This window comes from Carcharodon carcharias, assembly GCF_017639515.1.
Source record: "Carcharodon carcharias isolate sCarCar2 chromosome 27 unlocalized genomic scaffold, sCarCar2.pri SUPER_27_unloc_1, whole genome shotgun sequence".
Classification (NCBI taxonomy): Eukaryota; Metazoa; Chordata; class Chondrichthyes; order Lamniformes; family Lamnidae; genus Carcharodon; species Carcharodon carcharias.
Window position 1 is genome coordinate 3,515,864 of NW_024470624.1, and position 16,514 is coordinate 3,532,377.

A 16,514-nucleotide genomic window follows, 5' to 3' on the forward strand; every position below is an offset into this window, starting at 1 on the left:
CTTAAACCTAACCCAAACAGTAAACCTAACCATAAGCCTAACCCTAAACCTGAACCTAACCCTAATGGTAACCATAATCCTAAACAGAACCCTAAACCTAATCATAACCCTAAACCTAACCATAGTCCTAACACTAACCCTAACCATAACCCTAAGCTTAAACGTAACCCTAACTTAACACTAAACCTAACCTTAGGATGTGATGCTGAAAGTGAACTGTTTTATTGTAAAATAATTTCAGCTGTGAGTCCCTGAATGAATGAGGAGAGATCACAAACAGCAGTTCATAATGAGACACTGCTCACCAAGCAAATCAGCAATCCCAATTTATCCCACATCAAGGACATGACACAGGGTGTTCAATCCAAAGCTGATTCATTCCTCTTACATCCAAAATATTAAACTCCAGCTCAGTTACAGGGTCATTAGCATGAATAGAAATAAACCCCAAGGGTCAGAATGAATATGGTTTGCTCCTGATTCTGAATAATAGCAGCAATTACAGCAGAATCCTTCTTCTCTAACTATAAATCTCTGCCCTGCTCACATTCCTTCCTCCCTATTCATTGTTACCCTAATTGATGCTACTATTCTCCTCCTGCTTTTTCCCCAGTTCTCCTCCCCTGAAGGTGCTGACTCTGGGGATCAGTTTCACACTCAACTATTGCCCTCCCCAATATGTTACCCAGCCGTCTCAATCTTTACTAAGATAAAAGGAAAAAACCACGGATGCTGGAAATCCAAAACAAAAATAAAAATACTTGGAAAAACTCAGCAGGTCCGGACCTGCTGAGTTTTTCCAAGTATTTTTATTTTTGTCGAAATTTTATAAGCTGAAGTTAAAAAACAGTTTTGCTAAGTGGGCGTCACAATCACATCCAGTCACTACCCACATGTGCTTTGTGTCAGGGCGGGGTCACTGCGCCCCCCCCCCCCCCCTTTCTATCCTAATCCCAGGAGTTTGGAGTCTGGGCTCCGGATGAATAATGGCGGCCGAAACTCCCACAACACCCCGCACTGGGGAAATCGCTCTATCGGCCGCGCGGGAGGGCAGTCTCGAACTGCGCATGTTCGAGGGAGTGGGGAAGATGCGCATGTGCAGAGTGGATTTTGCCCATTGGCCAACAGCTTAACTGTCATGAGGGTCAAAGGGTATCCGGCGCTCACGAAGGCTTCTCGCTGCTGTATTGTCTTCATACGGGAAATTGACCAATGGATAGAATTGGAGGACCGGAAGGACTTTGGTCTTCCAGCCAATCAGAGCGCGAAGTTTGTGTGAATGAAGATTGAGCTTCACCCAGACTGAAACTTCCTCCTGTGACCAACATCTGTGAGTAAAACACTTTCTTTTCTCATTCTGGGGGCAAATTGTTGACTTGCAGGAACTGAAGGGAAAGGAAGTGAATCCAGGGAGGGTGCAGACTCTGGAAAGGTTGGCCCAGGTCTCTCTCTCTCTTAAAGACATTGACATCCTTTGCTCCCTCAGCTTGACACATTTATTTGTCTGGCTAAAAGGATGGTCCCTTTCCTCATGTTCACAATTAAAGGGGTGGTTTCCCCAAGAGATGGCTGACATTTAAAGGGACAGTGAATTAAAATAGGACAGAGATATGTCTAATGTTGTTACATGGTACATATTAGATATATTATTTACGGTTCAAGAAAAGAGCCCATTTATTATTATTTCTACCTTTATAATATAGTACTGTGAAAATTTCCAGTCATTTTCAACAGCAGCAGCTCACCACCAACTTCTCAAGGGCGTTTAGGGATGGGCAATAAGTGCTGGTGATGCTCACATCCCATGAATCAATAGAAGAGTCACTGCAGTACAGGAGGAGTCCATTTGGCAACTCGAGTCCATGCTGACTCTCTGCAGAGCAACCCAGTCAGTCCCATTCCCATGCAAGTTTATTCCATTCAAGCGCCCATCCAATTCCATTTTCAAATGCTTGATCGTCTCTGCTTCCATTGCCCTCATAGGCAGCGAGTTCCAGGGAATGACCGCTTGCTGCCTAATTAAAGGTCTTGCTCACATTCACCCTCTATCTCTAATTGGTGAAAACAATACTGTATATTAAACACATTTTAGTCCAATAAACAGATATATATGTAGCCGATCAAGCAGCAAAAAGATTTTCAGGTTTTTGTATCCAGGAGAGGAAATGGTGAACATGGATCTGATGATCACCGTGAATCAGCACCTTCACGAGAATTGGGAGGGTGTATATTAGGTACAGTAGAATGAGAATGGAAGGAGAGTGTGTGTGACAGAGATTTACGCTTGTGTGAAATGAGAGAGGAAAGAATGTTCCATAGCAACTAAAATTGTCTGCTCTGAATTCCTACACTGTCCAGACAGTGATGACTTTTGCAAACTCCTTTTACAGGCTATTAGAAGGGGAGAATTTTCAGACAGAAATCTCAGACCAAACATCATGTCAAGAACTGACAAAGCCATTTGATTCATTGGGACCAGAATATCATCAGCATTTCAATCTAGCATTTGAAATCTTTGTCTGTTCTGCTTGCTTGAAAAGATTTTAAACATCAGTGTGACTGGAAAAACACAGACATGAGTGAGTATGTTCCAGTGCACTGACTGTGGAAGAATCATTGACCAGGAACACAGACTGAAAAACCATTGCACCATTCACAACGGGAGAGACCGTACATGTGTTCTGTGTGTGGTCGAGGCTTCAACTAATTGTCCCACCTGGAGAGACACAAGGACAAATGCAGCATGGCGAAACTATGGAAATGTGGGGAATGTGGGAAGGGATTCAAATTCCCATCTGAGCTGGAAACCCATCGACACAGTCACACCGGGGAGAGGCCATTCACCTGCTCCGAGTGTGGGAAGGGTTTCACCCGGTTTTCCCATCTGCAGACACACAAGCGAGTTCACACCGGGGAGAAGCCGTTCATCTGCTCTGAGTGTGGGAAGGGATTCAGTGATTCATCCAGCCTGCAGAAGCACCAGCGAGTTCACACCAGGGAGAAGCCGTTCACCTGCTCTGACTGTGGGAAGAGATTCACTCGATTATCCCACCTGCGCACACACCAGCGAGTTCACACCGGGGAGAGGCCATTCACCTGCTCTACGTGTGGGAAGGGATTCAGTGATTCATCCAACTTATTGACGCACCAGCGATTCCACACTGGGGAGAGGCCGTTCACCTGCACTGTGTGTGGGCAGCGATTCACTCAGTCATCCAGCCTGCGGAGACACCATGTGACTCACACCAATGAGAGACCCTTTAAATGCTCTGACTGTGGGAGCAGCTTCAAAAGTGCTGCAGTTCTGATGGTCCACCAGCGCATTCACACTGAGGAGAGACCGTTCAGCTGCTCTCACTGTGCAAAGAGCTTTACAACGTCATCCAGCCTGTGGAGACACCAGCGAGTTCACAGCGGGGAGAGGCCGTTCACCTGCTTTAAGTGTAGGAAGGGTTTCAGTAATTCATCCAACCTGCTGACACACCAGCAAGTTCACACCAGGGAGAGACCGTTCGTATGCACCCAGTGTGGGAAGGGATTCAGTAATTCAGCCAACCTGCTGACACACCAGCAAGTCCACAGCAGGGAGAGACCATTCACCTGCTCCAAATGTGGGAAGGAATTCATTCATTTATCCAGTCTGCGGCGACATCAGCGAGTTCACAAGTGATTCCAGGGGTTGGATTCTGCTGTTATTGCTGCTGTTAATCACATCCAGGACTGAACCATGTTCATTCTGACACTTGGTGAAGTGGGAGGGTTGGAGGGTTTCTTTCTGCTGGACTGGCCAGTCTCATGACTTTGCTTCCAGTGGGCTGATGCTCTTTGAGCCTGGGAATGCACATTTCTACTGAAATGATCCACAAAAGCTGATGAAGTACATTTATTTTATCCTGGATAGTAAATTGTGCTTTTTCCTACTACTACAGGTAGATCTAAAATAAATACATTTGTCTCTGTTCCATTGAGTCTACAGCACAGGGCCAGGCCAGTCGGCTCAATTGGTCTCTGTCAGTATTTATGCTCCACATGAGCCTCCACCCACCCCTCTTCATCTCCCCCATCAGCATATCCTTCTAATCCTTTCTATCTCACATATGTATCTAGCTTCCCCTTAAATGTATTCATGCTATTCACCTCAACCACTCGTTGTGGGACCGAGTTCCACATTCTCACAACTCGCTGGGTAAAGAGGTTTCTCACGAAATCCCTATTGGATTATTGAACCCCTTCATAATCTTAAAGACTTCCATCAGGTCACCCTTCAGTCTTCTCTTTTCCAGAGAAAAGCAGCCCCAGCCTTTCCTGGGGGTTAAATGCTCTCAGTTCTGGGATTATTCTTGTGAATCTGTGTGGCCCCTTCTCCAGTGCCTCTATTTGCTTTTTCTAAATGGAGATCACATATGTTTACAGTGCTCCCAGTGTAGTCTAACCATGGTTCAAAACCGTTGAACATAACCTCCCCGATTTTCAATTCTTTCAACTCTAGAATGGAACCCTATATCTGGGCCCCACACTTTAGGAAAGATGTCAAGTTCTTCGAGAGGGTGCAGAGGAGATTGACGAGAATGGCACCAGGGATGAGAGACTTCAGTTAATTGGAGAGACTGACGCAGCTGAAATTGTTCTTTTTAGATCACAGAGTCATTAGGGTAGAGAAGGAGTCCATTCAGCCCATCGTTTCAATGCCACCTCACTGCAGAGCAAACCAGTCAGTCCCATTTCTTCTTTCTATCCCTGTTGTCCTGAAAATGTATTTCCCTCCAGTGCCCATCCAATTTCCTTTTGAAGCCGTCATTACTACTCACTGTGTAAAAACGTTCCTCCTAATTTCCCCCCAATATCTTTTCATTTTCATTCTTTCATGGGGTTGTGGGTGTCTCTGGCTAGGCCAGCATTTATTGCCCATCCCTAATTGCCCTTGAGAAGGTATTGTTGAGCTGCCATCTTCAACCGCTGCAGTCCATGTGGTATAGGTACACCCACAGTGCTGTTAGGGAGGGAGTTCCAGGATTTTGACCCAGCGACAGTGAGGGAACGGTGATGTACAAAACCTTAAATCTGTGTCCCCCCTCATCTTTGTACCATCAACGAATGGGAACAGCTTTTCTTTGTCCACCTTATCTAAACCTGTCAGAATCTTGTACACCTCTATCAAATCTCCCCTCAACCTCCTTTACTCCAAGAGAACAACTCTCGCTTCTCCAACCTAACCTTGTGGTTAAATTCCCTCGTCCCTGGAACCATTCTGGCAAATCTCCTCTCCACTCTCTCAGGGACACTCACATCCTTCCTAAAGTGTGGTGACCAGAACTGGACTCAATACTCTAGTTGTGGCCTAACCAGAGCTTTATAAAGGTTCAGCAAAACTTCCCTGCTTTTGTTCTTAATCCCTCTATTTCTGAAGCCCAAGATCCCATGTGCTTTGCGAATTCCTCTCTCACTCTGTCCTGCCACCTTCAATGATCTTTGCACATGAACCCCCAGGTCCCTCTATCCCCGCTCACTCTTTAGAACTGTTCTATTTCCATCTATATTTCCTCTCCCTATCCTCTCTGCCAAATCACATCACCTCACACTTCTCTGTATTAAATTCCATCTGCCACTTCAGAGAATGTTAAGGGGAGATTTAAGTGTTAAACTAAACATACAGAGAAGAGGAGGCACTGCTTTCTTTAATATGTCACCCACAATTGAAGATGATCCCCTCCCTTTCAATGCACATGAGGCCCATAGAGCACAGAAGGAGGCCATTCGGCCCATCGTACTCCTGCCGGCTCTTTGAAAGAGTTATCCAATTAATCCCATCACCCTGCAATTTTCTTTTCCTTTTGAGAATCTGTCCCATTTCCTTTGAAAGATACAGTTGAATTTGCTTTCAGCGCGTTTTCAGGCAGTGAATTCCAAATCACAGCAACTCGCTGTGATTTTTAAAACAAAAAATTCCTCATCTTGGATGTGGTGTGTTTGGATTTTCAAAAAGCGTTTGGAAAGGTGTCAGATGTGAGGTTCACACACAAGATGAGATCTCAATCTCTGTGAATGATTTCAATGAGGGACTGAGTGTAATATATCCAAGTTTGCTGACAATTAAACAAGGACTTGCATTTCTATAGCGTCTTTGATGACCACAGCACGTCCCAAAGCGTCTTACAGCCATCGTAGTACTTTTGAGGTGTAGTCACTGTTGTAATGTAGGAAATGCGGCAGCCAATTTACACACAGCAAGATCCCACAAACAGCAATGTGGTAATGACCAGATGATCTGTTTTTAGTGATGCATATTGACCAGGACACTGGGGATAACTCCCCTGCTGTACTTCGAAATAGCATCCATGGGATCCTTCACATCCACCTGAGAGAGCAGACAGGGCCGGCAGTTTAACATCTCATTCGAAAGAAGGTTGCACTGACAGTACAGCACTCCCTCAGTGCTGGCACTGGGAATGTCGGCTTTGATTTTTATTGTCAGGTCCCGGGAGTGGGACTTGATCCCACAGCCTCCTGACCCAGAAGTGACCGTGTTACCCACTGAGCCACGGCTGACACTATAGACAATACAAGTTAGAAACAGAAAGTTATCCTTTGCCTCCAGTGTCTAAATCTAATAATAACAACCCTAGTATAAATAACAAGTGTTTGAGTGACAAATGTTGAAATGTTGGTTCAGAGCCACAAGTTTCAACTTCCCATTTGAGCCTCCAGCACCTTTCTGTCTCTCTATTACTCATGTCAATGACAGCCAGGCAACGGAACTGAGGGCTGAATTTAGCTGAGAATAACGGGGCCTGTGCCCCAGTTCGGAAACTGCCATGGGCGTCGCACTGATAGAGAGACAGGAAGGTGCTAAGGACTGACTGAGAAATGGGCCTCCAACCAATCGGGACACATGAGGGGGTGACCTGACCCCCGGGGTTCAGTGTCCCTGTGTCCAAAGTGGGAGTCACAGGAACAGGTTACAGAGGAGCTGAAGAGAAACCATTTGGGTACAGAACATTGTGCACATCCTTTTACTCTGGTTGTCTTTGATCCTCAAGTAATTTTCAGTTTTTTTTAACCATGTTCAATTTCATTAACAAACTCTTATCAGTAAAATTATTTGATTTTTCTGGACTTTTCATGATTAGATTTCTGCACTTTGGGGAAAGTGGGTGAGAGGGGTTGGCAGGCTCTTTAACAGAAAGTGAGTCCCTCTAAGATAATTGGCAAAGGAGCCAGAGGGGGAGATGAGATTTTATTTTTGACAAAGCGATGTTAGAAAATGGGGTTTAGGGAGTCAATTAACCCTTTACTCCCTTATGCCAAACTCTGAGATGATTCACAGTGATAACCCTTATTGGTGACAGTGGTTAGATTTTATTCAGTATAAATAAGACCTGACACATGGTCATGTCTGAGCAGTAGTATCAAAGTGCAGCAGCATTACCATTACACTCTGGGTAGAAGCACCATCTCCACGTAAATGCTCCCAGGTCTGCCCCAGATGCCATGGCACCAGTCAATGCAATATGTAAAACCTCTACAAATCTCTGCTCAGGGAATCCCTTCTGATACTTTTATACAACACAAAGTCTACGGAGACTGATTTAACCCAATCATTGCCGAGCTAACATTTGAACGGACCAACTACAAAACCTGTCATTGAACCATCTGTACCTGCCCAAGGCACGTCAAACTCTCAAACAATTGGCTTCCCACGCTCCATCCCCGGTACAGGGAGTCAGCATTCCCATGCCAAGCAGTGGTCTTGACACCCAGGTGTCGTCCAGGATTCAAGGCACTCTTGTTTTCTCTGTCATCTGGGAGCTGTTCATCTCCCTGTTCCCACATAGCGATTCATCTGTTCTCAGCTTTGCCAGATTTCTGCTGAAGTTTGGCCCCTTTTGCACCTTTCGGATCAATAAAACATTTGGTCAATGAAGAGCCAAACCACAATTTCCCATCCTGTCACCTGTCAACCATCCTCACCCAGAGAGTAATCACAACAGGAATAAAAACAGGAGAAGTGTAACAATCAAATTAAAAATCAATGCACAGCCAGTCATACTTTTTAATTGTGTTCACTAATTAGCAACAAATCCTGAAGTAGGGGGTCCCCCAGGATTCTTACAATCCACACCTTGAGGGGGAGGAGAACTCTCTCTCCGACCCCTCAGCCAGTTTCACTCAGTCATTTTCCAGTTCTGTTCTGGCCCCGTCTGGGGTAACATCTACTCGATCTTTTCTTCTCCTGAAGGAGCGCCGTGAGCTCTTGGTTACTGGTACATAAGGACATATGCTTCAAGCAACAGATCAAGCATGGATGTAAAAGATTCTCCAGCTCTCTCCTTACCCCTGTCCAACTTGTGGACAGTTCTCACTCAGTATTATTTCTCCCAAGCCCTTAATTGACCCAATCCAAATCTTTATCTCTGTTAGTTCAATTTTAGTCACTTTTTGACCATGACCAGTGTGTTTAATTCTATATTGATTGTTTTAAAGTCAAGTTTCTCTCTGGAGTATGTGTCAGTGCTTTGATGGTGTCAAAATATTGTCTCATTCTCTTGGTCACATTAACCATTTCATGTCATGTTGTTTGTCAAGTAACTGGGTATGTTTGGGACCCAGTCTTCAGTCCACTTCACCATGCATTTACGCGTTCTATTGTCTTCACATGTAACAAATCACATTTGCACACTCACACCGGTATCACAATGTCAGGCCACATATTCTGAACTTCCAGGTGTGCTTATCAAAAGATCAAAGTGAGTGTCTGTCTTTGCTTATCTCCCCCTGTTATGGTCCTGATATTTCAGGTGCTGGCCAGGCTGTGGTTTTCTTTCAAACAAAATTCATAGGTAAGGATGTAAATATCTCCCAGAGAAATCTAACAACTTATTCATCTCATCTACACCTCCCTGAATTTCACTGGAATGTAGATGGAGTCCAGATTGATACATTCCACTGATCACCCGGGTGAGTTACTCCAATTCCTTTACTGTCCAATACAATATATTCATCATATCTTTAAAACAGAAATCAAACATTCCCAATTGATTTCCGGTATTAACATAATGTTTGTTTTTTATTTTAGATGTCAGGCTGGGGCTGTTTTCCATGAATCCGTCAGGTTGAGGGGAGATTTCATGGAGGTGTTTGAGGTTATGACAGGTTTAGATAAGGTGGGCAAAAGCTGTTTTCATCAGCTGATGGTACAAGGAGAAGGGGGACACAGATTTAAGGTTTTGGGCAAGAGATGCAAGGGGAATGTGAGGAGGAAGATTTTCACACAGTGAGTAATGATCTGGAACTCGCTGCTTATGAGGTCGGTGGAAGCAGAGACTTCAAAAGCCAATTGGAACTTGAAGGAATTATAGGCTTGATGGGCTGAATGGCCTCCTTGTACGTCCTAATGATTCCATGATGCAAAAAGAGAAATTTCAGCTGCTCCAGTCTCTCCAACTAACTGAAGTTCCTCATCCCTGGTGCCATTCTCATAAATCTCCACTGCTCCCTCTCTAAGAACGTCACATCTTTCCTAAAGTGTGTGGCCCAGATATAGGGTTCCATTCGAGAGGAATAAAATTGAAAAGCAGGGAGGTTATGTTCATGGTTAGACTACACCGAGAGTACTGTCAACATTTGTAATCTCCATTTAGAAAAAGGAAATAGAGGCACTGGAGAAGAAGCAACAAAGATTCACAAGAATAATTCCAGAACTGAGAGCATTTAACCCTCAGGAAAGGCTGGGGCTGCTTTTCTCTAGAAAAGAGTTGACTGAAGGGTGACCTGATGAAATTCTTTAAGATGAGGAAGGGGTTCCATAATCCAATAGGGATTTCATGAGAAACCTCTTTACCCAGCGAGTGATAAGAATGTGGAACTCGCTCCCACAGTGAGTGGTTGAGGTGAATAGCATGAATACATTTAAGTGGAAGCTCGATACATACCTGAGGGAGAAAGGATAGAAGGATATGCTGATAGGGGAGATAAAGAGGGGCGAGTGGAGGCTCATGTGGAGTATAAATACTGACAGACAAGAACAAAGAAAAGTACAGCACAATAACAGGCCCTTCGGCCCTCCAAGCCTGCGCCGATCATATTGCCCGTCAACTAAAACATTTTCCACTTCTGGGGTCCGTGACCCTCTATTCCCATCCTATTCATGTATTTGTCAAGCTGCCTCTTAAACACCACTATCGTACCTGCTTCCACCACCTCCTCTGGCAGCGAATTCCAGACACTCACTACGCTCTGCGTAAATATACTTGCCCCGCACATCTCCTCTACAGTTTTCTCCTCTCACCTTAAATCTATGTCCCCTACTAAATGACTCTTCCGCCCTGGGAAAAAGCTTCTGACTATCTACCCAGTCCATGCCACTCATAATTTTGTAAACTTCTATCAAGTTGCCCTTCAATCACTGTCGCTCTAGTGAGAACAATCCGAGTTTCTCCAACCTCTCCTCATAGCTAATAACCTCCAGACCAGGCAGCATCCTGGTAAACCTCCTCTGCACCCTCTCCAATGCCTCCATATCCTTCTGGTAATGTGGTGACCAGAATTGCATGCAATATTCCAAGTGTGGCCTAACCAAGGTTCTATACAGCTGCAGCATGACTTCCCAGCTTTTATACTCAATACCCCTGCCAATGAAGACAAGCATGCCATATGCCCTCCTGACTACCTTATCCACTTGCGTTGCTACTTTCAGTGACCTGTGGACCTGTACACCCAGATCCCTCTGCCCGTCAATGCATTTAAGGGTTCTGCCATTTACTGTATAATTCCTGCCTGTATTAAACCTTCCAAAATGCATTATCTCGCATTTGTGTGGATTAAACTCCATCTGCCATTCCTTTGCCCAAGTCTCCAACCGATCTATATCCTGTTGTATCTTTTGAAAATCCTCTTCGCTAACTGCAACTCCTCCAACCTTAGTGTCGTTTGCAAACTTACTAATTAGCCCAGTTACATTTTCCTCCAAATCATTTAAGTATACCACAAACAGCAAAAGTCCCAGCACTGATCCCTGTGGAACTCCACTAGTCACAGCTCTCCATTCAGAAAAGCACCCTTCCACTGCTACCCTCTGTCTTCTATGACCAAGCCAATTCTGTATCCATCTTGCCAGCTCACCTCTGATCCCATGTGGCTTTACCTTCTGTCCCAGTCTGCCATGAGGGACCTTGTCAAAGGCCTTACTGAAATCCATGTATATAATATCCATTGCCATTCCATCCTTGATCATCTTTGTCACTTCCTCGAAAAACTTGATCAAGTTATTGAGACACGACCTCCCCTTCACAAAACCATGCTGCCTCTCACTAATATGCCCAACCAATTGAGCTGACTGGCCTGGCCTTGTGCTGTGGACTCAATGGAATAGAGACAAATGTATTTATTTTAGATCTACCTGTAGTGGTAGGAAAAAGACAATTTACCACCCAGGATAAAACAAATGTGTTTCATCCTTGTTGCAGATCAATTCAATGGAAATGTGCACTCCCAGGCTCAAAGATCATCACTGGAAGCAAAGTTGTGAGATCGGCCAGTCCAGCAGAAAGAAACCCTCCGACACTCCCACTTCACCAAGTGTCAAAATAAACATGGTTCAGTCCTGGGTGTGATTAACAGTAGCGACAACAGCAGAATCCAACCCCTGGAATCACTTGTGAACTCGCTGGTGTCTCCGCAGGCTGGATAAATGAACAAATCCCTTCCCACACACAGGGCAGGTGAATGGCCCCTCCCGAGTGTCAATTCTCTGGTGTGTCTGCAGGCTTAATCACTGAGTTTTGGATCTCAAGGACATCACCGCGGAGCAGAGTGATTCCTATTGGTTGATTCAGGCAGGTTTCCATTGTGGACGTCACAATGCGGAAGTTGGACAATGAGCTTCAGACTGAAACTTCCTCCTCTGGGCAACATCTGTAAGGAAATCAATGTTTTCCCCCTTTCCATTTTTTTTCTCATTCTGGGGGGAAATTGTTAACTTGCAGGAACGGAAGGGAAAGGAAGTGAATCCAGGGAGGGTGCAGAATCTGGAAAGGTTGGCCCAGGTCTCTCTCTCTCTCTCTCTCTTAAAGACATTGACATCCTTTGCTCCCTCAGCTTGGCACATTTATTTGTCTGGCTAAAAGGATGGTCTCTTTCCTCATGTTCACAATTAAAGGGGTGGTTTCCCCAAGAGATGGCTGACATTTAAGGGGACAATTTCCGGGTGATTTACAGTCCTGTATTTTAAGGGATTGCTCCTTAATTTGCCTTTTGTCCTGTTTTTCTAGACAGCCTGTGGGAAACTGATCCCCGGAGTCTCCAGGGTGAGTTTGAGTGATTCGAGTGGGAGGGTAAGTGACTGAGTTGGCCAGCAGAGAGATGATGTTGTGACTGAACAAGATAAGTTGTAAGTTTTAGTTGATTTTAAACTCCACCCGTCCCACTATTATTGTCTGAAGACCCCTTCTCCCCACCCCCTCTCATATTGAAACACAGACACCCGCCCTCAAACCTCTCTCATGGTCACCAGCATCCCACCACCACCCTCTCCCAGCCCCATGGTTGAACTGTCCCTTATTTTATTTCATGAGATTTCTGCCCCCTGGACAGTACAGTAATAGAGAACATAGATGCATCTAATGTTGTGATAGGAGACATTTTAGCATGTTATTTCTGGTTCTTTAATTAAGTTCATTTATTCTTATTTCTTGTTTTGCTGAAAAAAAAGACATGTCAAAGCTTTTCATCCTGCACTCATCAGGACACTTCGCAAGAATATCTCTACTAATCAGAGTCTACTAGCCAACCAATCGGCACTCTCTTCACATACAGTATAAATTGTTGTTTTCCCCTTATTTATCTTTTTGCAAAGTGTCCTGATGAGTGCAAAACAAAAAGCTTCAGCATGTCTCTTTTTTCAGCAATACTCAAGCTCTGCACAACCAACTGTCTATTTCTAGTTTTGTAATATCGTACTGTAACTATGTTATATATTTCTTGTCATATATTCATGACGACACAGAAGGAGTCAATTCAGCAACTCAAGTCCCTGCCAACTCTGTAGAGCAATCCAGTCAGTCCCATTCCCCCTCTATATCCCCATTCCTATGCAAGTTTATTTCCTTCAAGTGTCTTTCCAATTTCATTTTGAAATCATTGATCGTCTCTGCTTCCGCCACCCTTGTACACAGTGAGTTCCAGGTCATCACAACTCGCTGCTGAAATACAGTTCTTGCTCACAGCCCATGTGTCTCCAATCATGTAATAGAGTACCATACATTTTAAGTACAGTATGATTGGGTGTATACCGGGTAGATTAGATTTAGAACGGAGAGAGTGTAGCAGAGTGAGAATACAGGGACTGTGTGTGGGATGGAGATTTGCAGCTTTTGGGGAACGAGAGAGCGTACAGTGTGCTATCAGCTGGACGATGTTGGTAGGGTTCTAAATGTATACTTTATGTCATTGTTCACAAGTGAGAGGGGCGACGTGGGTTTGGAAATCAGGCAGAAGAACTGTGATATAATTAAAGAAATTAGAATTGAAATGGAGGAGGTTCTAAGTGGTCTGACAGGATTAAAAGTAGATAAATCTCCAGGCCCAGATGAAATGCATCCCAGGCTGTTGAGTGAGGCAAAGGAGGAGATAGCAGGGGCACTGGCAATAATTTTCAATACCGTTCTGGCCGCAGGAGAGGTGCCAGAGGACTGGAGGACAGCCGATGAGGTACCGTTATTCAAGAAGGGAGGAAGGGATAAACTAGGGAACGACAGGCCTCAGTCTAACCTCAGTGGTGGGGAAACTATTGGAAGCAATTCTGAGGGACAGAATTAATCCACACTTGGAGAGGCAGGTCGGTTTTGTTCAGGGGAAGTCATGTCTGACCAATTTGAAGAGGTGACCAGGTGTGTAGATGAGGGCAATGCATTTGACATAGTCCACTTGGACTTCAGCAAGGTTTTTGATAAGGTACCACATGGGAGACTGATAATGAAGGTAAAAGCTCATGGGATCCAAGGCAATTTGGCAAATTGGAACCAGAATTGGTTGAGTGGCAGGAAGCAGAGGATGATGTTTGAGGGGTGTTTATGTGACTAGATACCTGTGTCCAGTGGGGTTCCACAGGGATTGGTGCTGGGTCCCTTGCTGTTTGTGGTATATATAAACGATCTAGGCTTGACTGTAGGAGGGCTGATCAGTAAGTTCGTGGATGAGACGAAAATTGTTGGGGTGGTAAATAGTGAGGAGGATAGCCTTAGATTACAGGAGGATATAGACGGGCTGGTCAGATGGGCTGATCAGTGGCAAATGGAATTTAATCTGGATAAGTGAGGCGATGCACTTGTGCAGGACAAACAAGGCACGGGAATACACGATGAATGGTAGAACCCTGGGAAGTACCGAGGATCTTGGTGTGCATGTCCACTGGTCCCTTAAGGTAGCGGGATAGGTAGATAAGGTGGGTAAGAAGGCAAATGGGATCCTTGCCTTTATTAGCCGAGGCATAGAATATAAGAGCAGGGAGGTTATGCTGGAACTGTATAAAATGCTGGTTAGGCCACAGCTAGAGTATTGAATGCAGTTCTGGGATCTGCATTGTAGGGAGGATGTGATTGCATGAGAGAGAGCGCAGAAGAGATTTACCAGGATGTTGCCTGGGCTGGAGAGTTTTAGTTGTGAGGAGAGATTAGATGAACTGGGGTTATTTTCCCTGGAGCAGAGGAGATTGAGGGGGAACATGATTGAGGTGTATAAAATAATGAGGGGCATAGATAGGGTAGACAGGAAGGAACTTTTCCCCTTGGTGGAGGGATCAATAACTAGGGGACATGGATTTAAGGTAAGAGGCAGGTGGTTTAGAGGGGATGTGAGGAAGAATTTTTTCACCCAGAGGGTGGTGGAAATCTGGAACTCACTGCCTGAAAGTGTGGTAGAGGCAGAAACCCTCATAACATTTAAGAAGTATTTGGAGTGCACATGCAATGCCATGGCATACAAGGCGATGGGCCTTGTGCTGGAAAGAGGGATTAGAATAGTTAGGTACTTGTTTGACCGGCACAGACGCGATGAGCCGAAGGGCCTTTTTCTGTACTGTAGACCTCTATGACTCTATGAGAAATTAGAATTGCCTGCTCTGAATTTTTATCTTGTACTGACAGTGATGATTTTTGTAAACTCGCTTTCCAGGATATTAGAAGGGAAAGATTTGCAGACCGAAATCTCAAACCAAACGTCAAATCAAGATCTGCCAAACTCATTTGATTAAATGGGACCTGAATATCATTGGTTCTTTGAACTGAGCAGGGGAAATGTTTGTCTGTTCTGTCCGCTTCAAAAGGTTTTAAGCCTCAGTGTGACTGGAAAAACACCGAGACACACACACCCAAGTGAGAGTGTTCCAGTGCATTGACTGTGGAAAGAGCTTTAACCAGTTACACAGTCTGAAAAAACATCACCATTCACAGTGAGGAGAGACTTATACATGTTTTGTGTGTAGACAAGGCTTCAAGTGATTGTGGGACCTGGAGAGATACAAGGGCATGAGCACCATGGAGAAACCGTGGGAATGTGGGGACTGTGGGAAGGGATTCAAATCCCCATCGAAGCTGGAAACTCATCGACACAGTCACACCGGGGAGAGGCCGTTCATCTGTCCTGACTGTGAGAAGGGTTTCACTCAGTTATCCCACCTGCTGAGGCACCAGTGAGTTCATACCGGGAAGTGGCCATTCACCTGCACTGAGTGTGGCAACAGATTCAGAGAGTTATCCAGCCTGTAGTCACACCAGTGATTTCAAACTGGGGAGAAGATGCCATTCGTCTGCTCTGTGTGTGCGAAGGGATTCGCTCACTCATCCAACCTGCTGAAACACCAGTGAATTCACACTGGGGAGAGGCCATTCACCTGCTCTGAATGTGGGAACGGATACGGTAATTCATCTGACCTGCAGACACACAAGGGAGTTCATGGTGGGGAGAGACTATTCACCTGCTTCCAGTGTGGGAAGGGTTTCAGTGATTCATTCAACCTGCTGTGACACCAGAGAACTCACACTGGAGAGAGGCCTTCACCTGCTCCGAGTGTGGGAAAGGATTCACTCAGTTATCCAGTCTGCAGTCACACCAGCGGGTTCACACTGGCGAGAGGCCATTCACCTGCTCTGAGTGTGGGAAGGGATTCAGTGATTCATCCAACCTGCTGTGACACCAGCGAGTTCACACCAGGGAGAGACCGTTCACTTGCTGTGTGTGTGGAAAGGGATTCACTCAGTCATCCAACCTGCAGAAACACCAGCGAGTTCACACTGGGCAGAGGCCATCCACCTGCTCCCTGTGTGGGAGGTGATTCACTCATTCGTCCCATTGGCTAAGACACCAGCGAGTTCGCAAGTGATTCCAGGGGTTGGATTCTGCTGTTATTGCTGCTGTTAATCACATCCAGGACTGAACCATGTTCATTCTGACACTTGGTGAAGTGGGAGGGTCGGAGGGTTTCTTTCTGCTGGACTGGCCAGTCTCACGACTTTGCTTCCAGC

General features: G+C 45.2%; 1 protein-coding gene and 1 long non-coding RNA gene across 2 annotated transcripts; both read left to right on the forward strand.

Annotated features, from left to right (window-relative positions):
• The first annotated feature begins 1,286 nt into the window (after positions 1–1,286).
• LOC121273669 (zinc finger protein 239-like) lies at positions 1,287–4,021 on the forward strand. Its single transcript, XM_041180824.1, has 2 exons — positions 1,287–1,330; positions 2,391–4,021. The coding sequence occupies exon 2, from the start codon at positions 2,744–2,746 to the stop codon at positions 3,668–3,670; it is 927 nt and encodes a 308-aa protein (XP_041036758.1). The 5' UTR covers positions 1,287–1,330; positions 2,391–2,743; the 3' UTR covers positions 3,671–4,021.
• A 7,655-nt stretch (positions 4,022–11,676) lies between these two features.
• LOC121273677 lies at positions 11,677–16,149 on the forward strand. The gene is made up of 3 exons (XR_005942061.1): positions 11,677–11,912; positions 12,267–12,329; positions 15,166–16,149. It is a non-coding gene; the product is annotated as an uncharacterized LOC121273677 (long non-coding RNA).
• The last annotated feature ends 365 nt before the right edge of the window (positions 16,150–16,514 follow it).

Bases quoted from the DNA above. Each gene is read 5' to 3' on its own strand.
- LOC121273669 (XM_041180824.1), top strand. From the start codon at position 2,744: ATGGCGAAACTATGGAAATGTGGGGAATGTGGGAAGGGATTCAAATTC.